The sequence below is a fragment of the Candidozyma pseudohaemuli genome (genome assembly GCF_003013735.1).
Source record: "Candidozyma pseudohaemuli strain B12108 chromosome Unknown scaffold00021, whole genome shotgun sequence".
Lineage (NCBI taxonomy): Eukaryota > Fungi > Ascomycota > Pichiomycetes > Serinales > Metschnikowiaceae > Candidozyma > Candidozyma pseudohaemuli.
Genome location: NW_020194455.1, coordinates 142,677 through 155,506, shown reverse-complemented (window position 1 = coordinate 155,506; position 12,830 = coordinate 142,677). Strand labels below are relative to the sequence as shown.

The 12,830-nt window shown below is 48.4% G+C and overlaps 3 protein-coding genes and 1 non-coding gene across 4 annotated transcripts; 3 read left to right on the top strand and 1 right to left on the bottom strand.

Moving 5' to 3' along the window:
- Positions 1-327: 327 nt before the first annotated feature.
- C7M61_005104 lies at positions 328-399 on the top strand. The gene has a single exon. It is a non-coding gene; the product is annotated as a tRNA-Cys (tRNA).
- Positions 400-1,328: 929 nt separating this feature from the next.
- Positions 1,329-3,941, top strand: RNR3 (Rnr3p; the record flags this gene model as incomplete). Its single annotated transcript, XM_024860415.1, has 1 exon — positions 1,329-3,941. One exon carries the CDS (start codon positions 1,329-1,331, stop codon positions 3,939-3,941), a length of 2,613 nt encoding a protein of 870 aa, XP_024711477.1.
- Positions 3,942-3,993: 52 nt separating this feature from the next.
- C7M61_005102 (TFIIH/NER complex subunit) lies at positions 3,994-5,496 on the bottom strand (the record flags this gene model as incomplete). Its single annotated transcript, XM_024860414.1, has 1 exon — positions 3,994-5,496. The coding sequence occupies one exon, from the start codon at positions 5,494-5,496 to the stop codon at positions 3,994-3,996; it is 1,503 nt and encodes a 500-aa protein (XP_024711476.1).
- Positions 5,497-10,408: 4,912 nt separating this feature from the next.
- On the top strand, positions 10,409-10,936 carry SRR1 (Srr1p; the record flags this gene model as incomplete). The annotated part of the gene is made up of 1 exon (XM_024860413.1): positions 10,409-10,936. One exon carries the CDS (start codon positions 10,409-10,411, stop codon positions 10,934-10,936), a length of 528 nt encoding a protein of 175 aa, XP_024711475.1.
- Positions 10,937-12,830: the final 1,894 nt, after the last annotated feature.

Here is a 12,830-nt window from a genome sequence, read left to right as displayed (position 1 = left end):
TTAATAATTGATGAAGTTCAGATTAAATAGTATTATAAGGAAATTAGATCATTGAAAAGTCAACTCGTTTTAATTAGGCCCCACTGTATGGTTACCAGTTTCCAACGACAAAAGAGCCCTTTAACCCTGTTTATGGTACAGAAGCACGGTTTTGCCGGAATTGAAGTGTTGATCAGTTTCTTATAAAATTCATTACATGCCCCTCTTTATTGTAAATCAAAAATTCGTAGTTTTCATGAAATCTAGGGTTTTGAAATTTTTGCTACCTGCATATAGCCCGTGTTACTGAATCTCTTTTAGCGGCACAACAGCTTAACCCTCGAAACCGCTCGTGTGGCGCAGTGGTAGCGCAGCAGATTGCAAATCTGTTGGTCCTTAGTTCGAACCTGAGCGCGAGCTGTTTTTTTTTACGTTATGCCTTTTGCATGGAACTAGGATAAAGAATAGTCTTTTATCTTCTATTTTGCCTTAACTAATTTTTTGCCGGTTGATTTGTGGTCAATTTTGCTTGTCATTCCCTCCACCAGCATACCTCCTCACTCTATGTTCCGTGCTCGTAATTTGCACCCAAAGAAGCACAAATATAGAGCAACCCAGCACCCACCAACCTTGCTGCGATGGCAATTGCAATCTAGTAGTATAAAAGCACACAAAAAGGATGATTCCTAAAACTACTGATAGGTGTTGATTCGTGAATGTTGCAGAAATCATTGAGGATCTTCAAGCCCAGTTCACCTACGGATTCCCCATTGAGGACGTGAATAAAGCAAATTAAAAAACAATGAAGAAAGTTTAAAGAGGCTCGAATCTCATCAATCTCGCCATCTCCAAAACACCGCCTCCATTTCTGATGTCGCCATTTTGAGCAATCATTCGATCATTGCACTGCAAGAACCTCACCATATTAATGCACCTTCACTCAACCCCCAACGTATTGCATTCTCCCTAATTTCCAAAAGCACAGACATACCTCACCTCTTTTCATTTCACGTCTTTTTACCTCACTTCTCCTAAAATTGTCTCTTTTTGTCCTTCACTTCTAACTACCCCTAGTTCCATCTCCCCTGGGTACCCTCACTGGCTGCGAAAACCGTTACTAAGCAGCCCACCTCTCTACATCACCCACCAAACCCCAATCCCCAATCCCCAAATCCAAATAACCTATCCCCACACTTTCATAAGCACAAGATCAAAATCCAAATCCACGCTCAATTTCCAAAAAGCCCAAATCGTATTCAAATGACCCCAGCGCCTCGCCACCCAAAAGGGTATAGTGATGGCGCGCATTGCAGCAATATCATCACCATTTTGCAACCACTCTTCTTCCGATGGCCCTGGTTGAGCTGCGCCACGGCACGCTGCCCTTTCTGGCCCGCCGGCTCCGACACCGCTTGGACTTCCTTTCGTCCGGGCTCTTTTTGCAAAACGACACCACTTCGCTTTTGGCCTCGGTGGAGAAAGCGCTTCCTTCGTCGCTCACCAGCGCTGAATTGCTCCTGTTGGTCGCCGAACTGGCGGCAGCTCGGGTGGTTTTTTATCCAGATTACGCGCTTTTGGCAGGGCGGATCGAGGCGTTCCGGACCCAGCGGCTCGTGGAGGCCGATTTTGCTGAAAATTTCCAGCTTTTGGCTTCCTACGTTCATCCCAAAACACGCCAGCCACATCCGCTTGTGGACGTGGAAATCGCCCGGTTCGTGCATTCCCACGCTGACTTCCTCAATGGGCTTGTGGCGCCGAAACGTGACTTCGATTTGGCCTATTTTGGCATGAGAACGCTCCAGAAGGCGTACCTCCTCAGAATGAACAATGTCATTGCTGAAACGCCCCAGTACATGTTTCTCCGTGTGGCTGTCGGCATCCACTATAAGGGAGACTCGACGGATTTGGACAGAATCGCCGAAACCTACACCCTCATGTCCAAACGGCACATGATCCACTCGCTGCCTACCTTGTTTAATGCTGCTACGCCTAATAACTACCTCCTGCTGTGCTTTCTTGTGGCCATGGACGACGACTCCATCGACGGCATCTACAGAACCTTGCACAAAACGGCGCTTATCTCCAAGGGATCCGGCGGAATCGGGCTCCACGTCCACAATATCCGCTCCAACGGGTCCCTCATCAAAACGTCCAACGGCACCTCCAGCGGGCTCGTGCCGATGTTGCGTGTTTTCAACAATACGGCCCGTTACGTGGACCAGGGTGGTAACAAAAGACCCGGTGCCATTGCCGTGTATATCGAGCCCTGGCATGCTGACATTGAAGATGTGCTTGATTTGCGAAAGAACCACGGCAAGGAGGAGGCTCGAGCCCGGGACCTCTTTTACGCTCTTTGGGTGCCCGACTTGTTCATGAAGAGGGTCAAGGAAAACGGCTTGTGGTCGCTTTTCTCGCCAGACGAGGCTCCTGGGCTTTCTGAGGTTCACGGTGAAGAATTTGAAAAGCTCTTTGTTGAGTACGAATCGCAGGGACTTGCTGTCAAGACCATGGAGGCCCAGAAATTGTGGTCCCAGATTCTCGAGTCCCAGACGGAAACAGGCATGCCCTTCATGCTCTATAAGGATCTGTGCAACGAAAAGCTGAACCAGAAGAACCTCGGCACCATCAAGTCCTCGAACTTGTGCTGTGAAATTGTCGAGTACTCGTCTCCCGAGGAAATTGCCGTGTGCAATTTGGGCCTGTTGGCACTTCCTTCGTTTGTGGATCACAGCGACTCGAAAACGGTTTCGTACGATTTCGATAAACTCCACCTGGTGACAAAAACACTAGCCAGGAACTTGGACGCTGTCATTGACGCCACAAAATACCCAGTGCCCGAATCCGAGGTTTCCAATAAAAAGCACCGTCCAATAGCCATCGGCGTCCAGGGTCTTGCTGATGTCTTCTTGGAACTTCGTATTCCGTTTGACTCGCCTGAAGCCGCCAAACTCAATAGAAGAATCTTTGAAACCATCTACCACGGGGCGGTTGAAAGTTCACTCGAGTCGGCCATAACAGAAGGTCCATATGAGTCTTTCCAAGGCTCTCCAGCGTCCAAGGGCCTTCTACAGTTCGACTTGTGGAATCTGAAACCGGAATTTTTTGACGACTGGGACGACCTAAAAGAGAAAATCAAGCAACATGGCCTTCGAAACTCCCTCCTTTGTGCCCCGATGCCCACGGCGTCCACTTCCCAGATCTTGGGTTTCACTGAGTGCTTTGAGCCTGTCACCTCTAATATATACCTGCGCCGTGTGCTTTCCGGTGAGTTCCAGGTGGTCAACAAGTACCTTTTAAGAGACCTCATTGATCTAGGCATTTGGACGCCTGCCATGAAGGACCGTATTATCATGGACAACGGCCTGATTCAAGATATCCAGGGCATCCCTCTGGAACTCAAAAAGCTCTATAAGACGGTCTGGGAAATCAGCCAAAAAGTCATCGTGGACATGGCTGCAGACCGTGGTCGCTTCATCGACCAGCTGCAAAGTATGAACATCTTTTTGCAGAATCCTACCTTCGGCAAGCTCACATCTTGCCACTTCTATGCCTGGGAGAAGGGCCTCAAAACGGGAATGTATTACTTGAGAACACAAGGAGCTGCAAGAGCCATCCAGTTCACCATAGACCACGAAAAGGTACTTGAAGAAACATCAAGAGGCGCTACGCCAATCTCGACAAAACTTGATCGTAAAGTTTATGTCGAGAAACGGCCAACCAAGAGATCTCTGAACGAGCTAGAGATTGGCAGCACCTCCAGTTCCAGACCTCCAAAAGTTGCGAGGGTCTTCATGCTCAGCACAGAACCCATAAGACCTTCTCCCACACGATACATCGATACCCAAACGACGAACTCCTCAACGATTGACGATAGAAACTCCGACTCATATGACATATACTCCGACACGCCCGTCTCATGCAATTTGAGCGATCCAGAAAACTGCGATGCGTGCTCCGGTTAACGACATGTAAATAGCCCTTTCTAATGTAAATAGCCAACCTCGTTACGATCATCTAACGTAGCTTTCTTCCAGCAAAGTCAGCCACCTGAGCCATACCATCTTGGGTTACGAAGAACCTCAACTTGGCTTTCTCCGACCAAATCAACACACCCACCTCTTGAGCGTAATTACACAAAATATCAAACTCGCTTTGGTTCTTGAAGTCTTTGAACAAGTACCCGTTGAACGTCTGAATTCTGTCCAACTCCAACTGCCAGAGCTTAATTTGGTCAACGACATTGGGTGGTAAGACCTCAAGACGATGCTGAGCCACACCTGAATCGCCAGCCTTGGACTGAGGTGCTCCACCTGCGGTATTGATATTGTGTGAAACATCAAACTCAATCTTCTTGTCAAGCTTCTCCTTGGCCAATGCACGCATTTGAGGGTGGGCGTGGGCCTCGAGGAAATTGATGATTTGTGTAGCCGTGATACCGTTTTGAAGAGCGTTACGAATGGACTCTCGCGTGATCGTGCCAATGACCATGTTGGCGAATCTGGTCTTCATGGTAACAAACAAGTTCAAGATGGCAATCTCCAAAGGCGAGTTTGTGTATGCGTAGATACTGAAGTTTGTTTCAAGAATGATCTGGCCCAGCAGCGAGTCGTCAGTATCGGCTTCGGTGCTTTGCAAATGCTGGTCCATAACCATCGAGGGGGTCTTGAGACCTGTGGATTCAGACGTAAGGGTCGTAGCGAGACGCGTAGGGTAGAATCTTGAGGAGTTTTCAGATCGCTGGTACACGAGACCGTAGTCACGCAAATCTGGCAACATGGAGATCTGGGTATCGCTCAAGGAGGCTACCTGGTAGGCCTTGCCGAGCTCCAAGGAGCCCAAAATGAAGATGAAATTGAGCACATCCACAGGGTCCATATGGAGATCCTGCGTCAAGTTCAAGTATTCCAATAGAAGCGCCCAGAGCTGAGCATTGACGTCTTGTAAAAGAAACTGGAATCCCAGGTTCGTGATTTTAAGGTTTCCAGCGGACGTGCCGTGGCCCTCCATGAGCCCACCCAGCTTAAGCAAGGAAAGCACGGATTTCGAGGGAACCGCAGGCAACTCGGTTCCAACCATGAAATGCAAAATCGTCTCCCACTTCTGCGAGGCAAACTTGTCCAAAAGACGAATGCTGACGCGGTCGTCCAGCGGCTCTGTGGCCAAAATACCGAACGCATTGGGCGCCTGGGTGCCTGTTAGACAGTCTCTGAAGTTGTTTCTGAAGGTCTGGTGAAGTCGTAAGTGGGTTCCGCCGGCGTCCTCCTCGATGATATGTAGCGCCTTGAGTCTTTTGAGGGCATCAAATTGGAGCCTTTTTGCCTGTGGCTGGGTCCATTTCTCTAGATCCTTGACTGCCACGGGCTTTTCGTTGAAAAGCATGCTGATCACGTAGAATTTGGCAAGGGGAGGGAGAAGTCTGAAGATCGAGAGACACGTGGCGGGAGCATCAAAGAGCTTCAGCTGCACGACTTTCGGGAGCCCCTCCAAGTGGCTGTTGACGGTGAGTTTGAAGGACATCTGGGTCAACTGGAGTGATTATGGGATGGCTGGAGTGGGGTTATTGAATTTTGAGGATTCAAGAATTGCGGATTGTGGTCCCTATTTATATGCTGTTGTGGATGCAGTACTGCCGTTGGCTGCGTGCCTTGGTCAATGGGTGGCGTGGTGATGTAGTAGTAGTAGTACTGAAGGTGAGAGTTGATATCGCGAAGATGTAGTACTACAAGGGAGTAGCCCAGTGCATTGATGGACACTACTGAAGTTTATCGTAATGAAAAATTGGTGATTATTTTTTGAATAGTTCTATATCATTCATCATCGTTAAAACAGAATAAAATACAAAAACAAAAAAAGAAAGCCATAAGATGATTTCGTGTATGCCCCGGCTCTTGTGTATTGGCTTGGATTTGTATGTATATGAATAAGATGCTGTACTATGGATGGCTCAACAATACACGTAAGACATATTTCTTCTATTGAGAGGATTTTCTTGCGTTAGTATAGTCTAAATCAACTGTTCAGGACCTTTTGGTCATTTGACTCACTAGGCATGCTTATCCAGGACACTGTAAAAGGATACCTCTGCTGCTAGGGCATACTTTTACAAAAACTGAGATTTAAGGTCCAGATTCTTAACAGATCTCCTAAAAAATTACCATTCTCCGGTGGAATAGGTCCAAAATACTGAAAACTCAATGGGCGACTTTTGGGTGCAAAAAACGCTGCATCAATGCAAGCCTTCAAGTAAACACATTAAAAGAATTGGCCCTCTAGCCATCTTATAAATATCATATTTTTGCACCTCCATGCTGATAGTCGACCCACCCAGTATTTATTTTAAATCTGACTGCATTGAGGTTCCCCAGACCTTCTGAATCATCCGACCATGGATCCAATCACAACCTCAATTGAAGCTTAATCCCGTGAAACGATAAACAAAATTGTGCCCTGAGCCGCCTTATTTATATAAATCCACACCTCTAGGCAGAAAATCGAGCCAATAAAACTATTCTTACAAACCATCATCAAACCTTCAAAATGAACTAAGTCTCCTTCCCAACCCTGGTCATCATGTGGACTCTTCCACCTCCAGCTTCACCGGAAACGGCCACTATTTAGAAAATTCAAAGCCTCAGGACCACATCCTCCACCTCCCTCTGGACCTCCCTCTGGACCACTCGTTCCAGACCATCCACTAAAAGCCACTCTACCTCAGGACCACCTAGCAACCAAATAGACGCTGCGTTTGGTTCACAAACCACCGGCTAAAGCTACACTTTTTACTTTTAGCCTTTTATCCCCAAAGTATCCTCTTTGGGAAATTCTCCCCAACCTCCTCCCTCATGTGTCTCGTCTTCTTCGATCTTACCACTACAACCCGTTCTACAGCGTTTCAGCCACAAATGAATACCCCCGTTCTTGTGATTTTGGAAACTCCATCGGCAAATGGCTCGGCCCGGGAAATCTCCCATTTTCCGTAAACAAGATTTAGGTAACATGGCATGCCTCGTTTCGCCTCGAAAACGTCAACCGGAAAGATCCCCAAATTCCCGAGTAAAACCAACTTGACGGAGCCTTTCCCGCCGTTTTCCAACCCAACAATCATCCGTCCACGTTTCCCATCCACATGCCTGCTTTGCCACAAATGCACCGCCACATGATAACGACAAGAACCAGATAAGCTCAAGGGAAAGGCAGCCCCAACGACCGGTTTTGTGTAATTTTGCCGTGTTGATCTGCAAGTACTCGCCACGGCGCCATGCTGATTACGTCGTGTCGCCTCCAAACGCCGGGCTTGCACTGTGCTAAAAAGTTAATTTTGGCAGCCTCTCTGGAATACCGTTGATGTCTGCCTACCACTTTGCTGGGGGCAAGGAGGCTTTTAAAGACGAGTTGGGGCGAGGTTTGAAAAAAAAAAAATTTTTGGATGACCGTCGCTGGCGGCCCGTTTTGTCTAGCATATACTGTTCTCGTCAACTGGTTCCTACATTTCACACCTTGTCCATATCCACGATGTCCATATTCACGATGTCCAAGAATTTCGGAATTTTACTTTCCTTGCCAACCTTCTCCTTCCAACCTTCTGTCCTCTCCCACGTTTCCTCTATGGCTGAATCCTCGGCACCTGCCTCCACAAAATACCTCCCTGGATCTCTCGGCAAGCTTAAGCTTTTAAATTTGTCCATTTCGTCATCGGCATGGATGCGGCGTCTCCGGAGGTGTGCCCAGAATTTCGCAGAGTATCAAGGGTTCGAGCCCCTTCCAGGATTCCAGGGTTCAGGGTTCTGTTTTGTTGATAATTAGCAGTGTGACTGGAGTTTTGAGGATTAAGGTTAGCAAGTCGATTCAGAATTGACTTCTCCGTAGAGTAGCACCCTGGTGACGCCGATGACGTCGAGGTTCTCGACGTCGACAACCTCAACATCCATCGCTTCCGTTCTCGATATTGGCGCTGAGCACTTGTGGCTCATGAAACGACAAGTTGCTCGAGGCGCAAAGGGCACTAGCCACGAGCGGTCCGCTTCGATATAAGTAGTAGCGGAGAGATCGCCGGGCGGTGGGGGGTCCGATGGCGGTCATAACCCACACGGGCTCATATCAACGTCAAAAAAGCGTTAGAAACGTTGGTTCAATTAAGGTTTGTAATCGGCGTGGCTAATGCAGAGCATGTGGCTGGGAAGTCTTAGCTGGCGGGATGCATGCATGGAAGTACTAGGCGAGTGCACGTTTCGGGCGCGGATTCCTCATGTGCAGCGGGGCGGCTCTGCATCAGCGGCGTTGCGGCGCGCCCGCCCACAGGAGATGCGTTTGTCAGAGTTTTGTAGGATGATATTTTTTGACGTTTCGGATTATCCAGGTGGGGCAGACGAACACGAGGAAGTGGTGGTAATAGTAGCATCAAAACGAGTGATCAAACGGCGTCATTGGGCCTTTTTTGCAGATCCAGCCCCGCCCCAGGTGACGCCCATTGTACGCTGCGAAAAAACCGTAAATGTTCCATCCTAGATCCTTGACGCCAGGCTGTTGATGTGGATTTCGAGGCGGAAGCCGGTGTTGCCGCAGACCACATTGAAAGAAGGCGGTCTCGAGGCGTCTCGGCGCCTTCTGGAATGTTTCAGGCGTCCAAGGGTCCCCTTAGAGTAAAGATACTTTAATCTGAGTCATGACCTTCATGGTCAGAGCATACCGGAAGAACAAAACCACAATGATAACGTCATGCGGTGGAGCCACAAACGGAAGAAACAGAGATGTGACGATCCCCTGGCTGTGCCTCGCAAGCACCCATTGTGTAAAGCTTCTGTGCCTGGGACAATGGGCTGATCCTTTGTGCTGGAGCGGTGATAGACAGCCCAGGATCGCCACACGTGGATCTCCAGTATCTTATCAGCACGAGCCGTGTGGAATGTGAGGCTTACCGTGTATGTGGGTGGTCGAATTGGGCGGTGGAGAGAATACGGTCCATTGTGCGTTTTGGGATGTGGGTGTTACGGAAGTGACAAATGATGGTATCTACGAAAATGGAATTTACTGACTTGAATTAGTTGACTTGAAGGTAGACTTGAAGGTTTGGCTTTAGAGATGGACGGTGTTGATGTTTTTCCTCTTGTATCTGTGGTGTATATGCTGGCTATTGTGAAACAAGCACTATCCTCCCATCTAGTGAAACCCACAATTTAACGAAAAAAGAAAGCTCCTGAAAATCACCAAATACGGCATCCAACCTCGGAATGTCGCCTGTTCAAGCTTTGATCGCCGTGGGCCCACTAGTTTATCCGATCATGGCACCACCATTGTATATCTCCGGAATGACACTGATCAACACATTGAACACTGTCGTTTCACTCCACAAATAAAAAAAATAAGACAAATAAAAAAAAAAATCCCCCACCACCTCGTAACTGCCTCTTTCAGCCTAACATAATTCAAAGCTTACACCTCAACCCAAGCTTCACAATGCTTTCTGTCTTGGCTCCAAGACCCTTAGGGACCCTCTCCCTCTATCTATGCTGGTCTCCGCCTCAGCACCTCGGCTCCTACAACTCTCCATTTTCCCGTCAGCCCCATGCACCGTGCCAAAACGCCCTTGCATTCGCCACAAATCCGATTTCACTCTCTCAGCGGTTTTTGTGCAATCCAGGAACTTGGCCAGCCAAGAGAGCTCTCCAGCCACAGGCACTGTGGAAAGCTGGAGCAGAGCAATTGCCGTGCAGCGGCTAAACCGGCTCTAGCCACAAGCGAGGGCCCTGTATCCATGGATAGTAGCCCTAGCGGTGCCTGGAGAAGAAGAGCAACAATGGGCCTGGAGCCGGTGGATCTTGGGTTTATGGTTTTTGTGCAGCGGGCCCGAGGTCCTCCGCTGAAACGACGGGGTCCTTCTCCGTAGCAAGGTGGTGGTGATCAGTCACTACTCTACGATCTACAGTATAGTCGTAAATGTGGGTTTCCTGGTTTTTTTTTTTTTTCTTGCTTGTCACATGCCGTGTCTCACTGTGTCACCGCCACAGGTTGAGGCGGGCCCGTGGCTAGACGAGAAAGTTGCACCGGAACTCCACCAAGTATACCTATAACTAGATAGTTGCTGTCGGAAAAACTGGTGGAGGAGCCGCGGCTCAGCATATTTTCTCGCCTGCTGCACGTCAGGGTCCGCCCAGCATGAGGCGTGCATAAGAATACGGGGCGGCCACGCACCGTCCACCTTTGCTGCATTGTCCGCCATGCATGCTGCAGCCCGCCTACGTTTGCAAATCGCTTCTCTGCTTCATCCACTATATAAATCTTCGCTTTCCCCAACTTCCTTCTGTATCACCGGAAAACACACCTCATAGGAGATCAACATATACCCCTCCTTAGACTAAGACACCACCCCACCGATATGATGGCTACCCCAATCACAAAGCAAAGCGTGCCGGCTTTCAAGTGCCGCTCCCCCATGGTGACTCCATCACCTACTGCCACTCCAGAGCCTGTCAAGACGATTCCCTTCCCTATCGGCAAGATCGAGACCCCCAAGTTCGAAAACAAGTTCCAGGGCTCCGACAAGCCATACCACTTTTTGTTGGTGGACGACAACGCCATCAACCTTAGAATTTTCGCCAGAGTGTTGAGAAAGCTTTTCCCTAGAGCCCTCGTCAGATGTGTCCAGGACTCCCTGGCGCTTGAGCTCACCGAGGAGCTGTTTTCCCGTTTCGACTGTGTCTTTTTGGACATCGACATGCCCTTGGTCACCGGCATCGACATTGCAACCACCCTCAGAGGTTTCCCAACTCTTGACCATGTTGGACTCATTGCTGTGACCACCAGAGCGCTTCTTTCCGACATGGAGCTCTACGACAGCATTGGCTTTGACCACACCTTCCCCAAGCCTTTGAATGTCAGCTACAGCGACATTCTCGCCAAGATCGAGCAGGTTGTGAGTGTTAGAGGCGCCCTCAGGGAGGGCAGACGCTCGAGCCGCTGAACGTTTCCGTTTAGGAAACGTTCTCGAAGCGTTAAACGTTTTCGCTAAGGAAAGCGCTTGGCTGAATTATGGATGGAAGGCCGCTGCTGGGACGGCGAAGCCTGGAAATGGGTCACGAATCACGGAACTTTATAGACTAATGGTAATGATACACATGCACATGAACAAGGTGTAGATATGGAAGTATAGAGGTGAGAGTATTAGAGAGTATTGGAATCGAATGAATGAAGTGGGTTAGAGATTTGTAGAGTTATGAATTTGAGGTTTGTCGATGTGGAGTCAATACTGAGTGCATCGTATGTGTGTATGAATGAAGAGTATACAATGAGTGGTGTGGTTATGAGACGGCGATAAGGAATGCGTGGATCAGCGAAGTGTAGGTATGCTATGATGCTATGAAGATTTAGAAACTAAGCCTTTCCCTCCATGAACTGAAGATCTTATGGTTTGTCGAGTGAAAAAAAGAGTGGATTTTGTAAATTCAGCTGACTCTCCTTCTCCAACAACCTAGTACCACGATCATTTATCCCGATAAAGCAACGCCACTGTACTCCAGAAACCCTTTGCCCCTCTGGCAGAGACACGCCTGCCGGGGTGGTAAAACAGCTTTTGCCCTCAAAAAGCAAAATTCAAACCACCATTGCTAAAGTGCCCGCCCCAAGTCATAATTCAGCCGCTCGGGGTTCCACCGGTTTTTCTATAATTCGATCCAGCGCGATTGTGGAGGTTATGAGCAAGCTGGGGGTAATTCCGTTCCAGCAAAGTGCTCACCAGGTGGATTTGACGGAGAACATCGCAAAGTATGTTAACCAACTGAACCAAACGATTCTGCCGTTTTTCCTTTTTTTGATGAACTCGGTTCAAAAAATCCCTTGCTTTTCTATGGTCTTTTGTGTGTGCTGGTGATTTGCAACCAGACGAAGCGGAACACATTTACACATGCTGCATTCTCAGTGGCACTTGCAGAACCTAGGGCTTCTTTCAGGTTGAACTCCGTGCACTAGGCCTGGGTTGTTCTGTCTTGCAAAAATCGACTTGTTTCTTTGCCGTGGCTGCGTTGTTTTAGTTAAACAGACATGAAACATGCGCCGGTGGAGCCTGTATTCGTTATGCTCTTCGCCTGTAGTGCTTTAAGTTTATGCGAGGTGAAGGACATCACCAATCCAGGCGAACGAATGTTCGGTTTTTCCGGGTTGCTCGGGGAAATGACAAGAAGCTAGATGCTCTGAATCCTTAGTTTCTATTGCATCTGATATTGGTATCCTGGCTTGGTATAATGTGTGAAGTTGATATCGCGACTACTCCACAAGAACTTCCAAGCCACACCTTCTGAATGTCTCTGATCTGCTGGGAATGAAGTCAAATTGGCAATACCTTATGATTCATGATCTTCGGCTGAATTGTAGTCCACACAACGAATCAAAACCCATACTCTGTAGAAGAAGGTTTCTCCACACTGTAACCACTTCCACTAGATCTGCTAATGGCCAGTCTAGATCTTCAAATCCATCAACTCCTTCTCATTCACTACCAGTGGCTCCTCCAAAACCTCCCCATCAACCTCAAACCCAATCCCCTATTACCCATACACATCTCCACTCCTTATTCCGTCTCCACCTATTGCTCGGCAGGTGCAACGGCCTATACTTAGTGAGCTCACGGTATGTACCTGGTATTAGCCCAGGGTGCCTGGTTCACACAGGTGAAAAGACCGTTTTTTCCTTTTGGGAGGGCACAGAAGCAAGACACGCATGGATGTTAAAACAGCACCTTGTGCGTGCTCACCCTCCAGCAAGATCTATGAGAAGCGATGCCTTGCTCCTTTTTTTTAGTAAGAACGGTGGAAACCCGAGTTTCTTGCAGATCCACAATTTTCTTCTTTCTCAGTAATGCA